At 37.2% G+C, this 20,841-nt stretch overlaps 2 protein-coding genes across 5 annotated transcripts; both read right to left on the bottom strand.

Moving 5' to 3' along the window:
• Nucleotides 1-262: 262 nt before the first annotated feature.
• Nucleotides 263-2,382, bottom strand: rpz6 (rapunzel 6). Its single transcript, XM_056243003.1, has 2 exons — nt 2,287-2,382; nt 263-1,452 (listed from the first exon to the last, which is right to left on the bottom strand). Exon 2 carries the CDS (start codon nt 1,448-1,450, stop codon nt 263-265), a length of 1,188 nt encoding a protein of 395 aa, XP_056098978.1. The 5' UTR covers nt 1,451-1,452; nt 2,287-2,382.
• Nucleotides 2,383-6,818: 4,436 nt separating this feature from the next.
• rpz (rapunzel) lies at nt 6,819-16,800 on the bottom strand. 4 transcript variants are annotated; one of them, XM_056243007.1, is made up of 3 exons: nt 16,359-16,797; nt 12,678-12,741; nt 6,819-7,628 (listed from the first exon to the last, which is right to left on the bottom strand). In XM_056243007.1, exon 3 carries the CDS (start codon nt 7,577-7,579, stop codon nt 6,902-6,904), a length of 678 nt encoding a protein of 225 aa, XP_056098982.1. In that variant the 5' UTR covers nt 7,580-7,628; nt 12,678-12,741; nt 16,359-16,797; the 3' UTR covers nt 6,819-6,901. The 4 variants fall into 4 exon arrangements, with proteins under 4 accessions (XP_056098982.1, XP_056098981.1, XP_056098980.1 ...); XM_056243006.1 differs by lacking the exon at nt 6,819-7,628 and adding an exon at nt 9,661-10,560 and having other exon boundaries at nt 12,678-12,730; nt 16,347-16,800; XM_056243005.1 differs by lacking the exon at nt 6,819-7,628 and adding an exon at nt 9,661-10,560 and having other exon boundaries at nt 16,359-16,800.
• Between the last annotated feature and the right edge of the window lie 4,041 nt (nt 16,801-20,841).

Here is a 20,841-nt window from a genome sequence, read left to right as displayed (position 1 = left end):
ACTTTATGGGAATGTTACTTTTGAATTTTCTTTGAACATTCTAAAACATTCCGAACATCCAACTAAAATATTTCAGTAAAACAAACATTGAATGATTAATTTTTGAGCTAACATTTTGAGAAAGACCAGTTAACTTTAAACAAATGTTCTAATAGCATTCCTGGAAGAACATTTGTTCATAACTTTGAGAGAACATTGCCAGAACGTTAGCTAAAGTTCCGAGAACGTTCCCTGTTAGCTGGGTAAATTAATGATCCAGTTTCTAAACCTCCTCTGCATGCACACATACATTCACGTTCTTGTGTTTGTCCCAGTAGTGACATTCTTCAGGAAAACTCGACACAGCGAAGCTCTCCTTGTGACGACTGACGGCATGAACCAGAAAGCCAGCTAACTGCTTCTCCAGAAGCTCCACGACGGCTTTGGCATCCCCCTTCCTCGCAGGACCTTCCATCATCTGTCTGATGCTCTCATTGGGCACGGGCTGAGGGGCGCTGCAGAACGAGACCACCAGGTTTATGTCGTTTCCTTCAGATACTTCAAAATAACTCTGTCCGGCCACACTCTGAAAGTTCTGTCCAGCTCTCAAGTTCCTAATTTTGCCCAAGTCACTAACGCCTCTGATGGACCAGCTCACCCAGTCGTACTTCTTCACCAGGAAGTCCAGCAGTTCCTTGGCCGTTTCCTGGAGGTTCCCATCCTCTCTCTCCTTCACAAGCCTCTTGATGTCCAGTTCAGCTTGCTCTGGAAACGAATGCACACATTTCTCTATCGCTTCCTTCATTTTCATCTCAATTTCTTGGATCTTTGCGCTCCACTCTTGAATCTTCTCCTGCTCTGCTTCTTCTCCCTGAGTAAGGAAACAATATCCCAGCAGAGCGATTATTCCCAGGCAGAGCAGCTCCTTCAGCCTGACGCAGAAATCTTCCAGGACCCTTCTGTTTCTGGCCTCGTATTGTTCCACAACATCCAGGATTGGCTCCCCAAAAATGCTGTTCCCCATCACAGCATCATAAAGCATGTAGAGGTTCTTCTCTCCTCCTGTTTTGGGAAAATGCTGCAAGAACAAGCGTTTTCTGACCTCCTTATACTCAGGTTTGGCCTCCAGAATGTCAATGTATTTTCTAAACTGGTTGCATAGATTTTCCTCCACAGCGAAGAACTCAGAATCCAAGCGTCCCTTTTTAATCTCGCAGTTGATGTCTTCTATTTGAGATGAGAGGACATCCAATTTGCTCCTCACAACTAGAAACTGATCTTTGACATATGTGATCTCCTTGCTTTCCACATTGTCCAAGACCAGCCTCAAAACTGGTGCAGAAGCTTCAAACAGAGGACACATCTCTCCAACAGCGCTGGCCAGCACCTCGGCTCCTCTCTCAAACATCTCCATCACTGCTTCAATGGCCTCCTTCTTCTGGGCTACAACCCTCTCCAGTGGACTGGACATTTCTAAAAACAAACAAAAGCAATTACATCAAAGACACATTTCTTTCTTTTACTATTCAAATCTCATTTCATAGCTCAGAACACTTTTTAATTCTTATTGTTCAAGAAAAATAAAAAATAGACTTAAACGAAGTCTCTCTCATTCTCGTCTGGGAGAAGACGTTGTAAATGAATATTAGAAAAGCTGTCCTCAGACAGTACAGCCAAATATGAGAGAGAGAAAGAAATCTGAAGTGCATTGGTTCAGCTATGTCATAATTATGTTTTATATAATTACACAGTGTCCTTGTTACACATACTACAGTCATAACAGTAAAAACAACTAACCCTAAACCAAACCTTAACCATATAGTAAGTACATGTAATTAATATTACTTAAATGTATAATTACACTGTAACAAGGACACATCAAAATAAAGTGTAACCTACTTTTGTTCTCATAAATCGTCCTTTTATAATCGAAATGATTACAAGTGTTTTCCATCACTGCAAAAAAAGCATTACGCATAGGGATGAAACCCTCATCACGTTACTATTTTTACAAGGATAGCCAATTGTGCCATCAGCATTTTTTTTCTATTTTTAAATCTGCATGCATGTTAATAAGCAAATCGTGTTAAATCAAGCCCAGACACATTTTAAACCTCAAAAATATCATATTCAGAGCAAAATAATACGACTTAGAATCATGTATGGCACCACTGAATGTGCCATCTTCTGTTCCGTAAAAAGGACACACCTCGAAAAGCGTTTTAAAGCGCAGTCTGCCTCATAAGTGTCCTATACGCGCATCGCAGCATTAACACGCGCAGAAAAGATTTCAAACAGGTTTCTCACGTCTGGCAGGTTGAAGAGCTTCTGTCCGAATTACGTGTCCGAAAGTCAGGTTTCCCTCAGGTATTGGCTTGAGGAGGATATTTGTGATGATCTGAGTGACTGTGAAATGAACAGAGAGACAGCGCGAGGGCGCGCGCGCGCGAGAGAGAGAGAGTTGCGCGCGCTGAGGATGCGTTAAGATGATTTTGGTTTGGAAAGCCCTTGGCAACAGCCGGGTAGATGTCTCATTTTTGACATGGTTGGCTATACTTTGCGTTTTATTCATTGTTTGACAACAGATAGAAGAGTTGTGTGTTGTTTCTAGATTGAACTAGCGCGTAATGTTTGTTCATCAAGAGGAATATTGCGCGCAATGCGCAACATGGAGCAGCTCCAGTGGACAACAAGAAACAGGCGCAGATATTTTCCACACAAGGATGGCAGGTATTTCACGCATTCTAATGATATATTTGAGCTTAACTCGCTTTATTGTATTATGTTATAGGCTATAATATCAAAATTATATTATATGGGAAAATCCAGGGGAAAATATAGATAATAGCTACTCTGTGCTTAAATGTTCTCTTCTCTGAGCGTGTGCTGATGAAGGAGGGTCCATATGCATATATTATGAATCAAACGTGGATAAAAGGAACGAAAAGACGGAAATCACATGCATCTGTATAGTCTATAGGTAAATCAAGTGGTGGATGTACATTTATTTTTACTAACAATCCACTAATAATCGTTTGGAAATAAGTCAGGTACGTGTGACCTTGTGTCTGAATGCGTCATACATGGACGGAAACTGCTGAACATGATGACATATTCCCATGAGACCCAACAGAGAAGGTGCGGGTGTTGTGAATATGGTGATTCTGATTATATTACAGGGAGACCAGAGTGTGTGACATGGGGAAGTTACTAGGTTTTACATCTAAAGTCTAAGCTTTTTTCCCCCCTTTTCTCTCTTTGTTTCAAAGCTTTCAACGACATTTTTGTGATTTAGCCTATGTCCACCAAACAAAAATAGTTGCTGGGTAAACAATTAAATAAAACAAAACTGACACATTTATTTGATCTGAAAGCGTAATGTCAAACTGACAAAGGTGCACGATTCATTCATTCATTGGAGTTTCCTTTTTCCCAAGTAAAATGCCAAATCGTTGCTGCTTCCTTTTACATTTTGACCGTTTTTCAATTGTTTTGTGTATCATGACTTCTGTATCATTTCTTTCTTTCTTTCTTTCTTTCTTTCTTTCTTTCTTTCTTTCTTTCTTTCTTTCTTTCTTTCTTTCTTTCTTTCTTTCTTTCTTTCTTTCTTTCAGAATCACGTGTCCATATGATTGCCTGTCTGTCTTGATGTAAGAGTCTTTGCAAGTGTTTCTGGCTGATGATGACGTGAATGAGGCGGACCAAGACTAAAGATCTGTCTTCTGTGACGTAACACGGGGTAAAGTTAATCTTATTAACGTTTATGGACTATTAAATAAAAATAAGGAGAACGCAGATCAAGAACAAGGGATCGAGATGTGGCAAGTTAGTTGGCAAAGTTCAGCTGCTCCTGGTACTTATTAACTACACCATCATTTTTTTTATGATCATTAAAATTTGTAATATTCTTCTGATTAAAAACAAAATCAAACAACGTAGCTAAAAAAAATATATTTTAGTAGGTTATAGTAGATGTTTTACCAGGTTTAGGAGGGTTTTTTAAAGTCTGAAATGGAAAAATATTTAATGTCTGCTGCATTTGACGTATTGATACGAAACCGTACAGTACATTTATTTATTTAAATATTTACCATTTATACACAAAATGAATGAAATACAATTAAAAATGCAAATTAGGCTGATTTATTTATAACAACGTAGTGAGAACATGTGAGTGTTCAAACGTGCTACAATTTGAAATGTTTATAATTGCATATCGCATGCTGTTTTTATACACATTAAAAATGTGTAGATTCTAAACACACAGTATGCTAGTAGGCTATCCATATTCCAAGGCCTAAATCTCAGATTGTGCTCTTATTCTGCCATCTAGTGGCAGAAGATCATAGCATACACTTGGTGTTCAACATGGGTTCACTTCCGGGAACGTTTTTATTTTTATAAATTGGACTATTTCAGCATTGCTTTATAATGAAATGCAGTTCATGGAAATCTAAATTAGAAAATCATGTAACAAGAAAAACAGTCCCCTACAGAAGTCCCCTCATCTACTATAATTCCCTTTAGTTCAATAACATATGTATACACATTTTATGTGCATTTCTCATGGATATATCTTTAAATTAAATGTATATAGATTAACTAATTAATTCACAGGAATATACCAATAAAAAAAGATATATATACTGTATGTAAAATATATATATATATATATATACACACTCTGCGGCCACTTTATTAGGTACCCCATGCTAGTAACGGGTTGGACCCCCTTTTGCCTTCAGAACTGCCTCAATTCTTCGTGGCATAGATTCAACAAGGTGCTGGAAGCATTCCTCAGGGAGTTTGGTCCATATTGACATGATGGCATCACACAGTTGCCGCAGATTTGTCGGCTGCACATCCATGATGCGAATCTCCCGTTCCACCACATCCCTAAGATGCTCTATTGGGTTGAGATCTGGTGACTGTGGAGGCCATTTTAGTACAGTGAACTCATTGTCATGTTCAAGAAACCAATTTGAAATGATTAGAGCTTTGTGACATGGTGGAAGTAGCCATCAGAGGATGGGTACATGGTGGCCATAAAGGGATGGACATGGTCAGAAACAATGCTCAGGTAGGCCGTGGCATTTAAACGATGCCCAATTGGCACTAAGGGGCCTAAAGTGTGCCAGGAAAACATCCCCCACACCATTACACCACCACCACCAGCCTGCACAGTGGTAACAAGGCATGATGGTTCCATGTTCTCATTCTGTTTACGCCAAATTCTGACTCTAACATCTGAATGTCTCAACAGAAATCGAGACTCATCAGACCAGGCAACATTTTTCCAGTCTTCAACTGTTCAATTTTGGTGAGCTCTTGCAAATTGTAGCCTCTTTTTCCTATTTGTAGTGGAGATGAGTGGTACCCGGTGGAGTCTTCTGCTGTTGTAGCCCATCCGCCTCAAGGTTGTGCGTGTTGTGGCTTCACAAATGCTTTGCTGCATACCTCGGTTGTAACGAGTGGTTATTTCAGTCACTGTTGCCCTTCTATCAGCTCGAACCAGTCTGGCCATTCTCCTCTGACCTCTGGCATCAACAAGGCATTTCCGCCCACAGAACTGCCGCTCACTGGATGTTTTTTCTTTTTCGGACCATTCTCTGTAAACCCTAGAGATGGTTGTGCGTGAAAATCCCAGTAGATTAGCAGTTTCTGAAATACTCAGACCAGCCCTTCTGGCACCAACAATCATGCCACGTTCAAAGTCACTCAAATCACCTTTCTTCCCCATACTGATGCTCGGTTTGAACTGCAGGAGATTGTCTTGACCATGTCTACATGCCTAAATGCACTGAGTTGCCGCCATGTGATTGGCTGCTTAGAAATTAAGTGTTAACGAGCAGTTGGACAGGTGTACCTAATAAAGTGGCCGGTGAGTGTATATATACTGTATGTAAAGAATTTGAGTCAAAACTACTTGGAATATTTCCTTGTATCTTTATTGAAAAATGTAACAATATTGTACAGTGTTATAAGTGCAACAGCATTCCAAAGACTGAATAACAAGAAAATGTGTTTTAATAATGATTGGGAAGGTTACATGTTCCAATCCTCAAGACATTCAAGTACATGACACAGAATTATAGTGGCATTTATATGCCAGTGCTTTACGGATACATGTAAAAGAAACATGATTATCTAGATAAACTTCAATCTTGACTGAACAGACTAAACGTGCAGCACTGTACATTGGGTTGCGGTATAGCAAGCACATCAGGTGCTTTATTTATCCCAAATAAAAGGGTCAAAGGAATGCAAAAAAAAAAAAAAAAACTTCAGTTTAGATGTCACTTCTTATATTAAAATATATGATCTGATAATCTGTTCCAATGGCACTAAAAATGACACACGATACAATTAAATGCATACTCGAATCTACTACTAAATAGATTTAAGTATGCGAAAAAATAAACATGAAAATTTCAGACAGAAAATTGTATGCTCTTTATTTTGCAACGTTTGTATAGATAGATAGATATAGGCCTATAGATAGAAAGACAGATAGATAGATGCTAGATAGACAGACAGATAGATAATAGAGAGAGAGATAGTTTCATTGAACATAATTTATATTTATGTAGTGTTGAAGCTTTTAAAAAAATAATTTTCAAGGTGACACTGCTTTTGAACTTTAATAATATTGATATAAGCACAGTCAGCATTCTGTAGATTAGTGTGAATTATGTTTGTCATGTAGTGTTAAACTGAGGCAAGGCATGAAGAAATGTGATCATGTGATTAAAAAACAAAAACAAGAAGCAGATTACAGGAAATGACTGTGAACCCGTCAGCATAACCTGCTCATCAGGAGGATAATGCTGCATTAGATGCTGCAGGTCGATGAAGTCCATTACAGGAAAAGGCAAAGCACAAGTGCAATAAAGAGCGTTGGTTGTGCAGAAAGGCATCAGGATCACTTGCATCTCCTCAGCACCTCCTGCATTTTCACCTGCACGTTCTTCATATTCTCTTCCCATTCCTCGTTGCGAGATTCCAAGTCATCCCCCAGGATGCCGTAGTAGCCCATCAGAGCGATGAACCCGATGCAGAACAGGTATGCGAGTCGCGTGCAGAGGTTTTCCATGACGTGCTTGTCACCCTGCGAATGCTTCATGTACACCTCCAGAATGGGCTGGCTGAAGAGTTTGCGCTTCCCCATCACGCCTTCATAAAGCGTGTACATGTTCTGGTCATCTTTGTCGTTGATGAAGCTCTCGACGAAATCTTCCTTCTTGCGTTGCAGGTTCTCCGGCTTGGCCTCCACGATCTCCACGAATTTGCGGAACTGATTGCGAATGTTTTCTTCCACCTCGTGGTACTGTTTGTCCAACGTCTCCTTCCTGATTTGCAGCAGGGCTTGGCGGTTCTGCTGTGAAATTTCATCCAGGGCTCGATTCACGCTGCCGAACTCCCGTCTGAGTTTCTGAATGTCTTCATCGTCCACATGGTGCAGCACCACCCGGATGAGAGAGCCGGCCACGCCGAAGATGGGATTGACCACCGCTGCTGCTGACGAGATGGTGGCCACACATTCGAGAACCTTCACAAGGCCCCTCTTCAGCTTCTCTCGGTCCTCGAAGATCTCAGCCATTGTGTCTGGAGGAAGATTGGAGGTATTAAGCTCTTATCTTATAGCTGACCTGAAGAAGGAAACAGATCACAATCTCAGAGTTAAACATCTACAAGGAATCCATGGCTCAATCAGCATTTGCGGCTTAATGTTGATTACTGCAAGAATAATTTTGTTCCTCGTTTTCTTTTAAAAAAATTAGCAAAAAACAGTGAGGAACTTTTAATGGAGGTAAATTAGGTCATTTAAAAGCAGAAATGTAAGGCTTATTTTAAAAGCTCTTACAATGTGCACTTTATTTGAGCTGTAAATCATAATTTGTAGTTTTTCTTTACGGGTTACACTGTCAAATCGATTAATCCAATCAAAGTGCTGTCAAATCAACGAATCGCGATTTATCGCACCAAACAAAAGTTTGTAAATATACATGTGTGTGTGTATACATATATACACACACGTATATATGAGTGCTGTCAAATTGATTAATCGCAATTAATCGATTCTAACATAAAAGTTTGTTTATATAATATATGCATGTAGAATTATATATATATATTTGGGGTATAACAATATATCGTGCCACAATATATCGCAATACAAAAATGCAACAATACGTATAGTGACAATATGTATCGTGGATAGTTCCCCCAAAATAAAAATTACTGTGTGAGAAATAAATTCAATTTTTTCAGACTTTTAGTGTCAGTACTACATTAAACTACTATACATAATGTTGATTATAATGTATAATAATGAAATGGGGGAATATTTGTGGGTCCTGATAATGCCAAATGTCTTATGTTACCAGTAAAGAGTGGCCTATACATTATTTTAAATATATCTAGTCAGTGACGGAGTGCAAGCATATTCGTCTAAAATAATTCTGTATTTTCAGCTTCAGAATCATGAATATTTTTATTCTGGTGTCATTGTCCTTGGGTTACAAGCACCAAGTCTTGTTTTAATCAACAGTACATTTTTTGTTAACCTTTTATCATATGTCTTGGAGTATCGCAATAACATCGTATCGTGAGTTCAGAATCGTGACATGAGGGTATCGTTACACCCCTAATATATATATATATATATATTATATACTATTTTTACACACACACACAAATGTTGATGTTAGATGCGATTAATTGATTCGACAGCACTAAACTACACAGAATAAGAGATTTTTCACACTAAATCATGTTAACATGCAAGTCTTGAGTATACTTGCAACAGTGAGTACATAAAGGTCTTTACTTCCATTATGAGTGCCCCTTTATAACCCAGAAAGAAGTGGAAGTTGTAAGCAATAGTATGCCATACATGCTGTTGATTAAACTTAACTTGACCACAGAATACTCCTTTAAACATTTATTTTAGATTAGACTCTGTAACCACATCAATCTGCCTTTGAAACTTTGACAACTTTGCATTTAATGCAAATCAAAGCAATTTCCATATTCACCTGCATTCTGCAGTCATAGTCCTTAGTGATCACATCATGAATTGACATGGCAGAAATCACATTTGGTCATATAACACAACAAATACAAAGACTAACTGCCATATGAGAGAAAACAAAATATATCCATTTATTGTGCAAAGAATAATCAAACATAAGCAAATAATTATATAATAATTCGTAATGTGTAACTCACATCAAAGACTCACATCATTAGAAATATATATTTTTTACAATATATTAAGTCACAATAATGACCAAAACATGCTTAATATTCTTTAAAAACATTTTTAGCCGTGATATACAGTATTAAAGGGATAGTTTTTGAAAATGATCCCATAATTGACTCACCCTCAAGCCACCCTAGTGTAGGTGTATATGACTTTGTTCTTTCAGCCAAACACAATCTGAGTTCTATTACAAAATATCCTGGCTTTGCTTCAGAAGGCCTTTATTGGTATGGATTACTTTTATGATGGATGGATGCACTTTTTTTGGTCTCTATTCCCTCCCATTATACAGCTTGGAAGAGAGCTTTTATAACTCTGATTGTGTTTGGCTGAAAGATGAAAGTCATTTACACTTAGGGTGGCTTGAGGGTGAGTAGATTAAGTGATAATTTTCATTTTTGGGTGAACTATCCCTTCAAGAAGAGATTGCATCAAAAAGTCCATTGTCAAGCAGAGAAAGAATGACCCATTTTACACCCCACAGGATTTATTGAAACTTCCTTATTCAAGATTGCTTGTGACATTAAAACTTTCAGCATATTATGAAACGGATTTGTCTCAGCAGTTGTTCAGTGTGACTTCAGTCTTCCTCAGTGCATTGGTCCAGAACTTCTTGCATCTTGTCTTGAATCTCAATGACCCTCGGGCCCCATTTGTCTTTCACTTCATCCTCGTCATCCTCACTGACGGCGTAGTAGGCCATCAGCCCCATAAGTCCGATGTAAAACAGGTGGGCCAGGTGAGAGCAGCGGGCCTCCATCACCTTTTTGTTCCTTTGACAGTTCTCCAGGTACACTTGTAGGATGGGTCTCCCAAACACAGCGGTTCCCTTCACACCACGATAAAACACATCTAAGCTCATGTCGCTGCCGTCCTTCTCGTAGATCTTCACAAACTCCTGCATGTGATGATCTGAGTTCTCAGGGTCCAGTTTTACTCTTTCCAACATTGTGTTGAAAGCATTGTACTGATGCTTGATGACTTCCTCGTGTTTACCGAAATTCTCGTTGATCTCATCAATGCGGATCTGTCGGAGCACCTTCTTGTTCTTCTCCGAGATGGTTTCCAGCTTTTCATGGATCTCCCTGAAGTCCTTGCCCATCTCATGGTCTTCCTCTTCCGTGAGGCCTTTCCTGACGACCCCGACCACTGAAGTCACAATCCCAAAGAGAGGATCTATGGAGGAGGCGAAGGAGGAGATTTTCTCCACATAGCACAGCACTTTGACCGCAGTCGCTTTGATCTCCACTTTTTCTGCCATAGATGGGTCTGACTCTTGGACTTTGGCTCTTCTAGTCTTTCAGTGTTGTCTGATTCTGAAATTAAAGGAAAACATATTCTTAATAAAAACAGAACAGACCATAATTACATTTCAACACTTTTGTCCTGAACATTCAACAACCAGCATGCTTCCTTGGCAAAAATAGTGCAATTTCCCTGCTTCCATACCTTTAGGCTTCAGTATTGTGCATATACTTTACAGAGAGGGCAATTCCACAACGCATTTCTTTATTTTGAAACTGAACCTGCAGTGTCAAAATGGAGAAATGCTTTGTGGAATTTCCTTCTCTGTTTGAATATACTGTACATTTTTAAATTGAGTATAAATCTATATTTGAAATGTAAACTTTCATTTCATTCAATACTGAAACCTATCAAATAGTTCAATGCAACATTTCAAAATGGACAATTTTACTAATTTGTGTGATTTTTGTATTTTTACACATATTAGAGTACCAAGCTGTTAGAATAGCAACATACTAACATTTATCTCAATTGGAATCAACTTTGAGTTGTCTCTTGTGGTTTTATTTGAGTTGCTGCCTATGTAGAGTGTCCCAAATTGATCTCTTTTAAGGTTCAATGACCATTAGATTCTACCTTAAAAGGCAGCTGTTTATGTAGCCCGTTATGTATATTTTCTCTTTCTATAAACGTAAAAGGTTGCTGTCCAGTTCTGAATCTGCCGTGTCCAGAATGATAATAATCAATTGTACCTGTTTCCTAATTAGTAACTAAAAATTTTACTTTCATGCCAGGGACATACCTGTAGAAAATATATTTACTTTAAAAAAAAATTTTGTATATAACATGACATTTTATTTACAGGTTTTTGTGCTTTCAGAAAGGAAGTTCACATTAAGTGTTGACTCTTATTCACAAAGTAAGGGATTATTCAATATACAGTAGTAATCAAAAACCGGTTTGCACAGACACAGACAAACAAACTAGTAATTCAAAACTAAAACCAATACAGTAAGCACGTTAGGTTTGACATTCCCATCAAACCACATGGCATAATGAATGATGTCATGCTCATGGCTTTACTCATGTTTTCCTTATTATAAACAAAAAGAGTTTTTTGTATAACATGCAGTTTATCTTTGTCAGTCACTAAAATAGGTTTCTAGACTGAATGAATGGCAGTATGGCTTGTAAACAGGCTAACACAATTAGCTTAAGAAGGAGGTTAGATGAACAGCAAAACATTTTCGGTTACATGAAGCAGCAATATTATTCCACACTCATGTCACAGGATACACGTTTAAGCAGGAGAATGTTCTAAGCTATGAATCTTACCTTTAAATGTGTCTGTAGCTGTCAGTTCCTAATGGTGTTGCTGCTGTTTTTGTACAAGCAGCCACCATTTCACTGTCCGGTCTGAGAAACAGCACCTCCCTCTTTGTCAAAAAAGGGCAGGGTGTGCGAGTGACTCATACCACAGCAATGCTGATTGGTTTAGAAGGGGGGAAAAAAAAAGCATGCAGCTTTTCCGCAACCCCCTTTCTGAAGAACACACACACCCTGCATGGAAAATGGCTGCAATGCGCTCAGCCGAGTTCAGAATTGAATCTTGTCACTTATAGACACGAATGAATAACTAGTTGGAGCAGATGAGTAAATTAGAGAACATGTAGATTGCCTATATAAAAAAAAGAAAAAGAGGAAATTCTGACGTTGACTAGTCTAATACTAATGCATGAGTCAAAAAGTGTGTGGAAAAACAGTTTATGGGCCGTACAGTAGATCATTAAACAATTATTCCATTTAATTAAATGCAACAATTACATAAGAAGATACGCTCGTGTTTCATGCATGAGGCCGTGTGTAAAAATTCAGGAAGCAGGTACGTCCTGTGGTGTGGCTTATCTGGTTAAGTGAGAAAAACACTAAAGCATAAACAAAGGATGAATATACGCAGAAAGGAGAGGTGGTCGAGCAACTGTGCGTGTCAGCTGCCATTTGAACAGCTGGAAGAGAGTCAAGTTCATGACAGATGTGTGGTGTGAACTGGGCTGGGTTCATTTTGTAATCGAATAGCTAAGAAACTAATATGCATTGTATGCTTGGAGGAAAAGGTCACATTTTCACTTTGTTTAACAGAGAATAAGTGTCACCTCTAACCAGTTAAGACAGGAAAATGAACTCTTACGTTGCAGTGAGAAAGACCGGATGTCCCAAATGGAGATCTTGTTTTTTTTTCCCCTTCCAAGTACCTGCGGCAGAACAGAGGGGGAAAAAAGCATAAAACTTTTAGCAAATTATATTCATAGAGTTTGGGGTCAGTTATCTGTTGAAATTGCAATAATGATTAATGATAATCTTGGTAGCCTCCGTTAGAATGTTATCAAATGTTTCACACAGTATGCTATTGTTTTCCAGCAACGGTGTGTGGAAATTTACAGCAACTGTTGCAAACTAAAGGCCTGATCTTTTTTTGTAAATTTAGATTCCATTTGACACCTTTCCAGCTAACAGGAAACAGGAAACATTCTCATTCTAACGTTGTGCCAAGTTTCACTTGTTATCTGTTATGAATGAACGTTCTTCCAGTAACGTTAATAGAACGTCCGTTCAAAGTCATTTGGTCTTTAATAATGTTAATAAATAAAATTAGCACAAAAACATTATTTATACATCATTCATGGATCTTTTTTCCTAAAACATTTTAGATGGATGTTCATCCTTTTTTAAATATTATTACTTCTGAGAACATTCAAAAAGTAACATTCTAATCATGTTTGCAAAATGTTAATATGGAATGCTTCCTTAGTGTTCGCATAACTAAGAAAAACATTTGTAAAACATTCTTAGAACACATTTTTGTTAGCTGGGCTATTGTTGAGCCCTGTTATTAAAGCAATTAAACAGTGACATATCAACAAGCTATCAGTGTTTTTTGATGTCAAAGTACATTATGACTCATTGAACAAAATGACTTCACCGGAATATTATGGCATAATTCTATGAAAGCTAAACAATATGGCCCTAAAAACATAAAAGTTAATTTTTGTTAAAACTCAAAAATCATTTTAGAGGCTAACACAGAAATATGGAAGCTCCATTTCTGTCTCTGAGCAACTGCAACTTCATATCTCACAATATTTCGGGGGTAAAATATGGGATGGATCAGTAAAAATGTTGGTATGGTAATATGGTATGGTAATTGTTGGTATCTACTAATATAAAAGCAAGACGTAATATCCATTCTAAAGGTTCAATCAATGTTTTTATGTCACTTTGTGGCTCATTAAAGAGTACTATCGCGTAACTTTGGAGAAACAAACAGTATGGTTATAAAATATATATTTTTTGAGGTGACAATGTTGTCATGGCAAATGTCTGACTTACCACTTAAAGGGATAGTTCACAAACAAAACAATTGTTATCATTTACTCACCCTGAACTTGTTCCAAATCCATTGACTTCTATAGTATTTTTTTTTCCTACTATGGAAGCCAATGGCTACCGTCAACTGTCTGGTTACCAACACTCTTTAAAATATCATCCCTTGTGTTTAACAGAAGAAAGAAATTCATACAGGTTTGGAACAACATGAGGGTGAGTAAATGATGAAATTTTTTGGGTGAACTAAAACCTATATCCACAATTGACCAATGTTCTTTGATGTCAAATTAAATAATGACTTTTCAAAAGAATATTGTGGCATACTTGTAAAGTAGTATGGCTGTAGTATAGCGAGCTATAAAATATAAAAGTACATTTTTGTTAAAAAGCACTTTTAGGAGGACAACCGACCATCACAATAAGGACACTGCATGCTGCTGTATGAGGCTGTCACATTCAAGTTAAACAACTATCCTCAAACAGGGAACTTTAACACTTTCTGGATTTAGTGTACGGGACAAAATATAGTAGTAGTTCAGTAGTCTATGAGAGAAGAGAGCTTATGAAACTTCACAGCAGAATTATACATTGCGTTGTGATAGTAGATGATGTGCAGCTGTCTTTAAGCAAAAAAGGGGATGCATGCAACTCTAAATGAAAGTATATTTACTGTTCATATTTTCCCATTTGAGACACAGACCCTTGTTCCTGATCCATCCAGAGGGGGCAGTAATTTACATTTTCAGATTTCTGATAAAAAACGCCAGACAATGACAAAGTGAAATTGACTGTGATGCCCTCAGGAGGACAACATTTAACCCTTTAAATGCTGGATGGTTTTAGGATATGAATAACAAAGTTGCACCTACTACATCCTCCATTCTTTCTATTTTTTCAGTATTTAACCCTTTCAGTTCATCTTTATGCTTTATCTTGTGTAAACAAATATGATAAGGTTAATTTATATTAACTAACTCACTTATTTAAATATAACAACTTCCCTCCATTTCCAACAGGAAAGACAAACATGATATCAAAAGATTAATGATCATTGATTAATATGATCATCACTTTTGCGTATTTAACCCTTTCAGTTCATCTGTATGCCTTATCGAGTGTAAACAAATATGATTGCGTTTATTTATATTAACTGAATAACTCGCTTATTCAAATATAAAACAAATCCCCTCCATTTCCACCAGGAAAGATACAAATAAAATCAAAAGATGAATGATTATTGATTAATATGACCATCACTTTTGAATATTTAACCTTTTCGGTTCCTCTATGCCTTATTCAGTGTAAACAAATATGATTAGGTTCATATATATAAACTTACAACATTTTGCTTTATAATATATATATAATTCACTTATTTTAATTTAACACAACTTCCCTCCATTCCAACAGGAAAGACACACATATTTATTATTGATTAATATGATCAACACTGAAAGGGTTAATAGGTCATTTGGACCAACACCAGCCCAATAGCAAAATGTTGTAAGTTTTATATTGATTTATAAATAATAAAAAGCTGGGCTGCCTTAATTAGTCCATTACAGAACTTAGAAAAGGGCCCTGATGACTCTCTGGCAAGACTAATCTGAGACTAGTCCATACTGTGTGCTTAACTATTCCCATACTCCAGGCTTAACTAGAAAAGCAGTTCATTAGAGTGTTTACACTCAACGCTCACTTAGTTAAGACTGGTACATGATCTCCTAAAGGTTTCTTCAAGTCAGCAATACTAGTAACCATATCTCTGATTATTAGTTACTTAATTGTAAAAGATTATTCTTTTTCTTGCAGTTTAACTTGAAAACAGTTTTATATGTTTGAGCACAGAGATAAAAAATCCAGAGTGTCGAATAAATCAGGAAGTAAGCCGTCCCAACAGCATTCACCACTCCAAGGAGCGGCCATCTTTAAAGCTCTCTATCAGTTCACTCAGAGAAGCTAATATGTCAAAATTAACTGGTAAAATCACATAAATACACAATGATATATATGATTTACATCCTTTTAGTACATTTAAGTGCGTTTTAGTCTTCAGGGACCATCCTTAACATGTTTCCTCTCTTTCTTTTGTACAGCATTGACTGTATGTCAAATTGGACACTTCCCTTGGACAAGCAGCCAAGGGATCAAGACAGAACAATTGCAGACCATCTTTAACAAGCCAAAGCACAACAAATCAACATCTTCCTGTGTTTTCCCAAAAATGTGAGTATTTGAAAAAGTCTACAGCCCATTTGGAGTAGATCACTTTCAGCCAGCTGTTGTCTGCCCTGTTATAGCTCCCCCTAGCAGCTCCCTCCATATTTCCTTGTTCATGCTAACCATGATATCTATTCTCACCCTATACAGACACCATGCAAGACTTGTAAAAATCCATATACAGGCATGCATTAGGGCCAATGTACATCCCAAATGAGCCCATCCATCAGTGGCCTGGGCCATTGGAGAACACAGCTCCTCTTACCTTTTCAGATTGCTCTCTTCAAAGTCCCAATCCCGACTGTACTTCTTCTTCTTCCCAGCAAACACTGCAAAAGAGGCACTTCCATTTTAGCTCAATATGGAGGGGTGTTCAAATTGGACTATACCATTTAAACTTGTGTACAGATGGCCCTGGTGCCTCAAAAAGGGCCCTTTGGCCACCAATATCAATGCAAGTCTCCACTTGCTCCATTGCAGAGGCATATATTAACCCCTATTGACCAGCCCCCTCCTCAAGCCAAAGATGACCTCCCCCAATGACATTCAAATATTCCAGCCTTCCAACAGTCAGATAGTCTATACAGAGAACCGACTGTCACTTCTGGAGGCAGCTGAGGGCACACAGAGTCTCCAAACAGGCCAGCTGCCAAGCTCTGCCATTGGTGACACTGAGTGGAAGCTATTCATGTGGGGGCTTTTTATTAAAATAATAAATTAAGAGTTAGAATATACCAAATTTAGTTAAATAGGGTACTGAAATATGAGCCATCTATTGCATACGCTGGCACAGAGTTAAAAAAGCACACCCTTCCAGTGGTGTCAGTGTGTGCCCAAATAGGACACCTGGTTCTAGCATTAATGAAAGAGCTTAGCAGCCTTAGCTTTATAGTTTAAAATATATTTTAAGGTACACCAAGCAACATGTATAAGTTCTGATTTGAGACCAAACAGTGTTGAATCACTGTTTTGTATCTATATGAAATGCCTCAATATCATCATTACACAGGCTTTATGAGGGCACAGACATTTCCAAGCTACTGTTCCTTTAAAGACAACAATCATGCTCTGAAATAAGCTCTTCAATTGTCTCGTTAATAATGCATGAATCAGCGTACAAGAACTATATTCACCCGATAAAACAAGAAATGATTATAAACAACTCAATGGGGATCAGTGCATCATTCCGTGATGCTGTAAGTACTTTGCACATGTTCTGAACATACAGACAAACGGATAATTTTGTCTGCAAAATGGTGCAAACACAGGATATATGTTTAAAATGTGATCACTACCATATTTTAGATGTCTTGAAACATAATGTATGCTAAAACTAAAAATAAATCCCATGCACAGAAGCAAACATCTATCTAAATGCACAGAGGTGTGAAGTCACAGGATGAGTATGTAAGGTCACAGTTGTTAGAAACAAAGAGATATGGGTATTGAAAGGCATACAGATCTACACAAAATTATTTTTTATTTTATTTTTGTCTACACCATGTTTTGTTCTATGTGTCACAGTCTCAAACATGTATTATAACATTAGCATATGTATCTGCTACAGATTAATGTAGTTTAGAAATCTACCATTTTTAATTAATGTAAAGATCAAACTAAAGATTGGTGTGCTATAATCTAACCCAATACCTAGGTTTGTAACATTTGAAAAACAAAAGGAGAATTTGAAGAATTGTGTTCATATTTATTGTGCTATTCACTCTTACTGGTTTAAAATTATTATTATTATTCCATCACCATTTCTTTTAAACCATTTTAGTTCAAAATGTTAAACATATAAAAACATTTCAGTTTAAAAGAGCAAATAAAACGGCTGTGGCTATTCTGTAGTCACATCTATTTTGCATTGTCTCATTATTTTGTGTGAATCCAGTAGAAGTAGCTACATTGGTAAGCCTTGCAATCCTCCTGCTCAGCCATGATTTTTTTAGTTGTTTAGTATGTAAATGAAAAGACTGTGTGGCTGTTCGTGAATGATGTTATAGCCTAGGCCTTTTATATATGTCATCACCTCAGAACGTTGGTGGTCCATACTAGTGATTTGAAAAATCACCAGAAAACTGACGGTGTTACAACACTCATCATCGGTAGCGGTGTGTACTTAAGCATGCTTAGATACAAAAACTGACTGAAATACAATCACAAAAACGCTTACCGGGCGTCGTGCAAAAACTGAAGGGAGAGTGCGCCAAACCGCTGCGGGTGGGATGTTTTGATGAAACAGAAATAAGTGAAAAAAATTACAAAGCATTAAACTACTGAATCTTAGAGCGAAAACAATCTAACATTCGAGTGCAGGATTATTTTCAGACAGGCATCCGTTAACTGCTCGACGCTGTGTGTTTTATCACTGACAGGTGTAGGCTACGCGGCCTACGATACAACGGGAAGCATCGCCTGACAAATGATTATTGATTCTGAAATGACGCCAGGAACTTAGACAACGAATAAGGTACGATATAAAAAAATATATATCAAACGTATACTCACACAGTCTTGATGTTCATGGATTGCTTACATAGATTTTGTTTAGGCTATCGCGTCCATCAGTCATTTTGATGGATGTCAGCAGTCGTATTTTATAATATGTATAGCCTATAATAAATTGGGTGTATTTGTGTACTCAGACTTTAAATTAATAAATATTAGACATTAAAGTGAAGATCAATATTGTTTATGTCTGTGGTGTTTTTAAATGCTTTAAGACAAACCATGTGTAAATTCATAAGTCAACACCATTGCTGAGTATTTTTTTTATCTTTAAAATTGCAGTAGCCTAAACCAAATCTCAAATATGCGGTTTGAAATCGCTGGTGTTTCTGACGTCACAATCTACCTTGTAACCAATCAGGTGTGATCGTCTATGAGTGGATCTCTGAGCTGCTGTGAGTGAGTGGAGGCGGGGCTTATGTGCATATTCATAGAACCGCATATACTAAATGAGGCAAGGGTGTAGATGAAATAGTAGAATAAAGAGTAAATTCAAGGAAAAAACACTTCAACTTTTAATTTTGGTGATCAAATATGATACAATTATTGACTACAGGGGGACTTTCATTTAATAAAACATCCGACCCCAAGTCCAGACAAGTCTGTTGATTTAAAAGAGTCTTCCATGAAAAATTATTTTACTATTTTATTATAGGCCTACATTTGAAATTGGGAGTAAATTTGTTTCGAGTTTCTCTTTTCTGTCTTTTGTTTTGTGTTTTTATTTAATGGAACTCATGAAGGTTTCTTCAAGGTATTTTTTTTTTTTTTCGGAACACAGCTTCCCTTTTTTTAACAACTTCAAAACTTTACACAAACATGCCTTTGACTCGTCTTTCTTCTGCCAGATATGCAGATTACCAGATAAACCAGATCTGTACTGTATTAACAGTCCCAGTGCCTGAGATTTAAGTTTCTTCTGTGAAGTTTAAGTCCAACAATTTATTAAGGCTTTATCTTGGTTTTGAAAACATTCTAAATTCAAAGCTTTGAATTGTCTTGATTGACAAGATGATGTGGGGGGAAATGTGTCAAATGGAACTTATATTCAACAACATATTACTATAATAAACATAGAGATGTGTAAAATGTATTTTTTGTTTAATACTGTCAACATAATTCTGAGTTAAAAAAATTTTTTATAATAAAGATTATAGAAATGACATGATGTACTGTGAAATGCCTAATAAAGTCTTGTCCACAGTGTGCAGTTATTGTCTCAATTGCATGTGTCTAAGTTATTGTAGGTTGTGATTGCAATGTTGATAGCTAAATCAAATAAAATTGCCACGCGGTTGGTTATGTAAGTTGGTTATGTTTTACTGGTGTTTAAAAAACAAACATATTTCTTCTTCATTACATGCACCAAAAAAAGATCAAGGAAAAATAGATTTTTCATGATATCACCCATTCAGTGCTTTGAGGCTGAATGTGAAGATTATTATTCAAACAGTGCAGGAGCCATTCTAAGACATCTTTAGCACTAACTCATACAGTATAAATACATTTCAGGCATGTGGCAGAAAGGGAAATGTCTGACGGATCATGGAGTTGTGGGTACTGTCCATGGTGCTGTAGGATTTCTGTGACTTCCTTCTTTTTCATCTTGGATTTGGATAGGGAGGTAGCAAAGATCATGTATTTAGTTTTCCTTTTTGTTAGATTGCTTAAAGATCAGCTGTTTGATTATCTTTGTCCTCACATGCTTCCACAGTCACTGAAAAATAAAATCAACCAACCTGCAGTAGAAATCCATCTTTTTCAAATACTTCCCGAGACAAGTGCAGAGCTCATGTGTATACAGTTTTAACTTTATTTTCCAGCGTTAAATTTTGGCTTAGTGGGCAGGACAGATAGCATTACCATGCTATGTAACAAAGGAAAAGTGAAGAACAAAACTTATTCTATACTTTAACGAACCCTGAACGAACGGAAGAGTAAGCTCTTGACAGTTTATTTCAGATCACGGGAAGAGGAAATCATTGTAGCAGAATTATTTTTTTATTGATTAACGTTATTGTTATAACGCTGTTCCAGGTAGCTCTCCTTTCGTTTCTTCATGTTCATGTAAATCTTAAACTTTGTCTTTAAGTTTCGTCATTTGTTTTTCCGGGACCTGAAGAAGAAAAAGCACGTGAACACATTGAATGTTATCTGTAGCAGAACATTAGGGATTCCAACACAATCAAAGAGATGGCTTAGGCTATGCCGCATATTTCTAACGCCACAGTGTTGTA

This window comes from Rhinichthys klamathensis, unplaced genomic scaffold (assembly GCF_029890125.1).
Source record: "Rhinichthys klamathensis goyatoka isolate OS25496 unplaced genomic scaffold, OSU_Roscu_1.1 h1tg000768l_1, whole genome shotgun sequence".
Classification (NCBI taxonomy): Eukaryota; Metazoa; Chordata; class Actinopteri; order Cypriniformes; family Leuciscidae; genus Rhinichthys; species Rhinichthys klamathensis.
The sequence above is the reverse complement of the archived record's forward strand: the minus strand, read 5'-3'. Positions and strand labels throughout refer to the sequence as shown.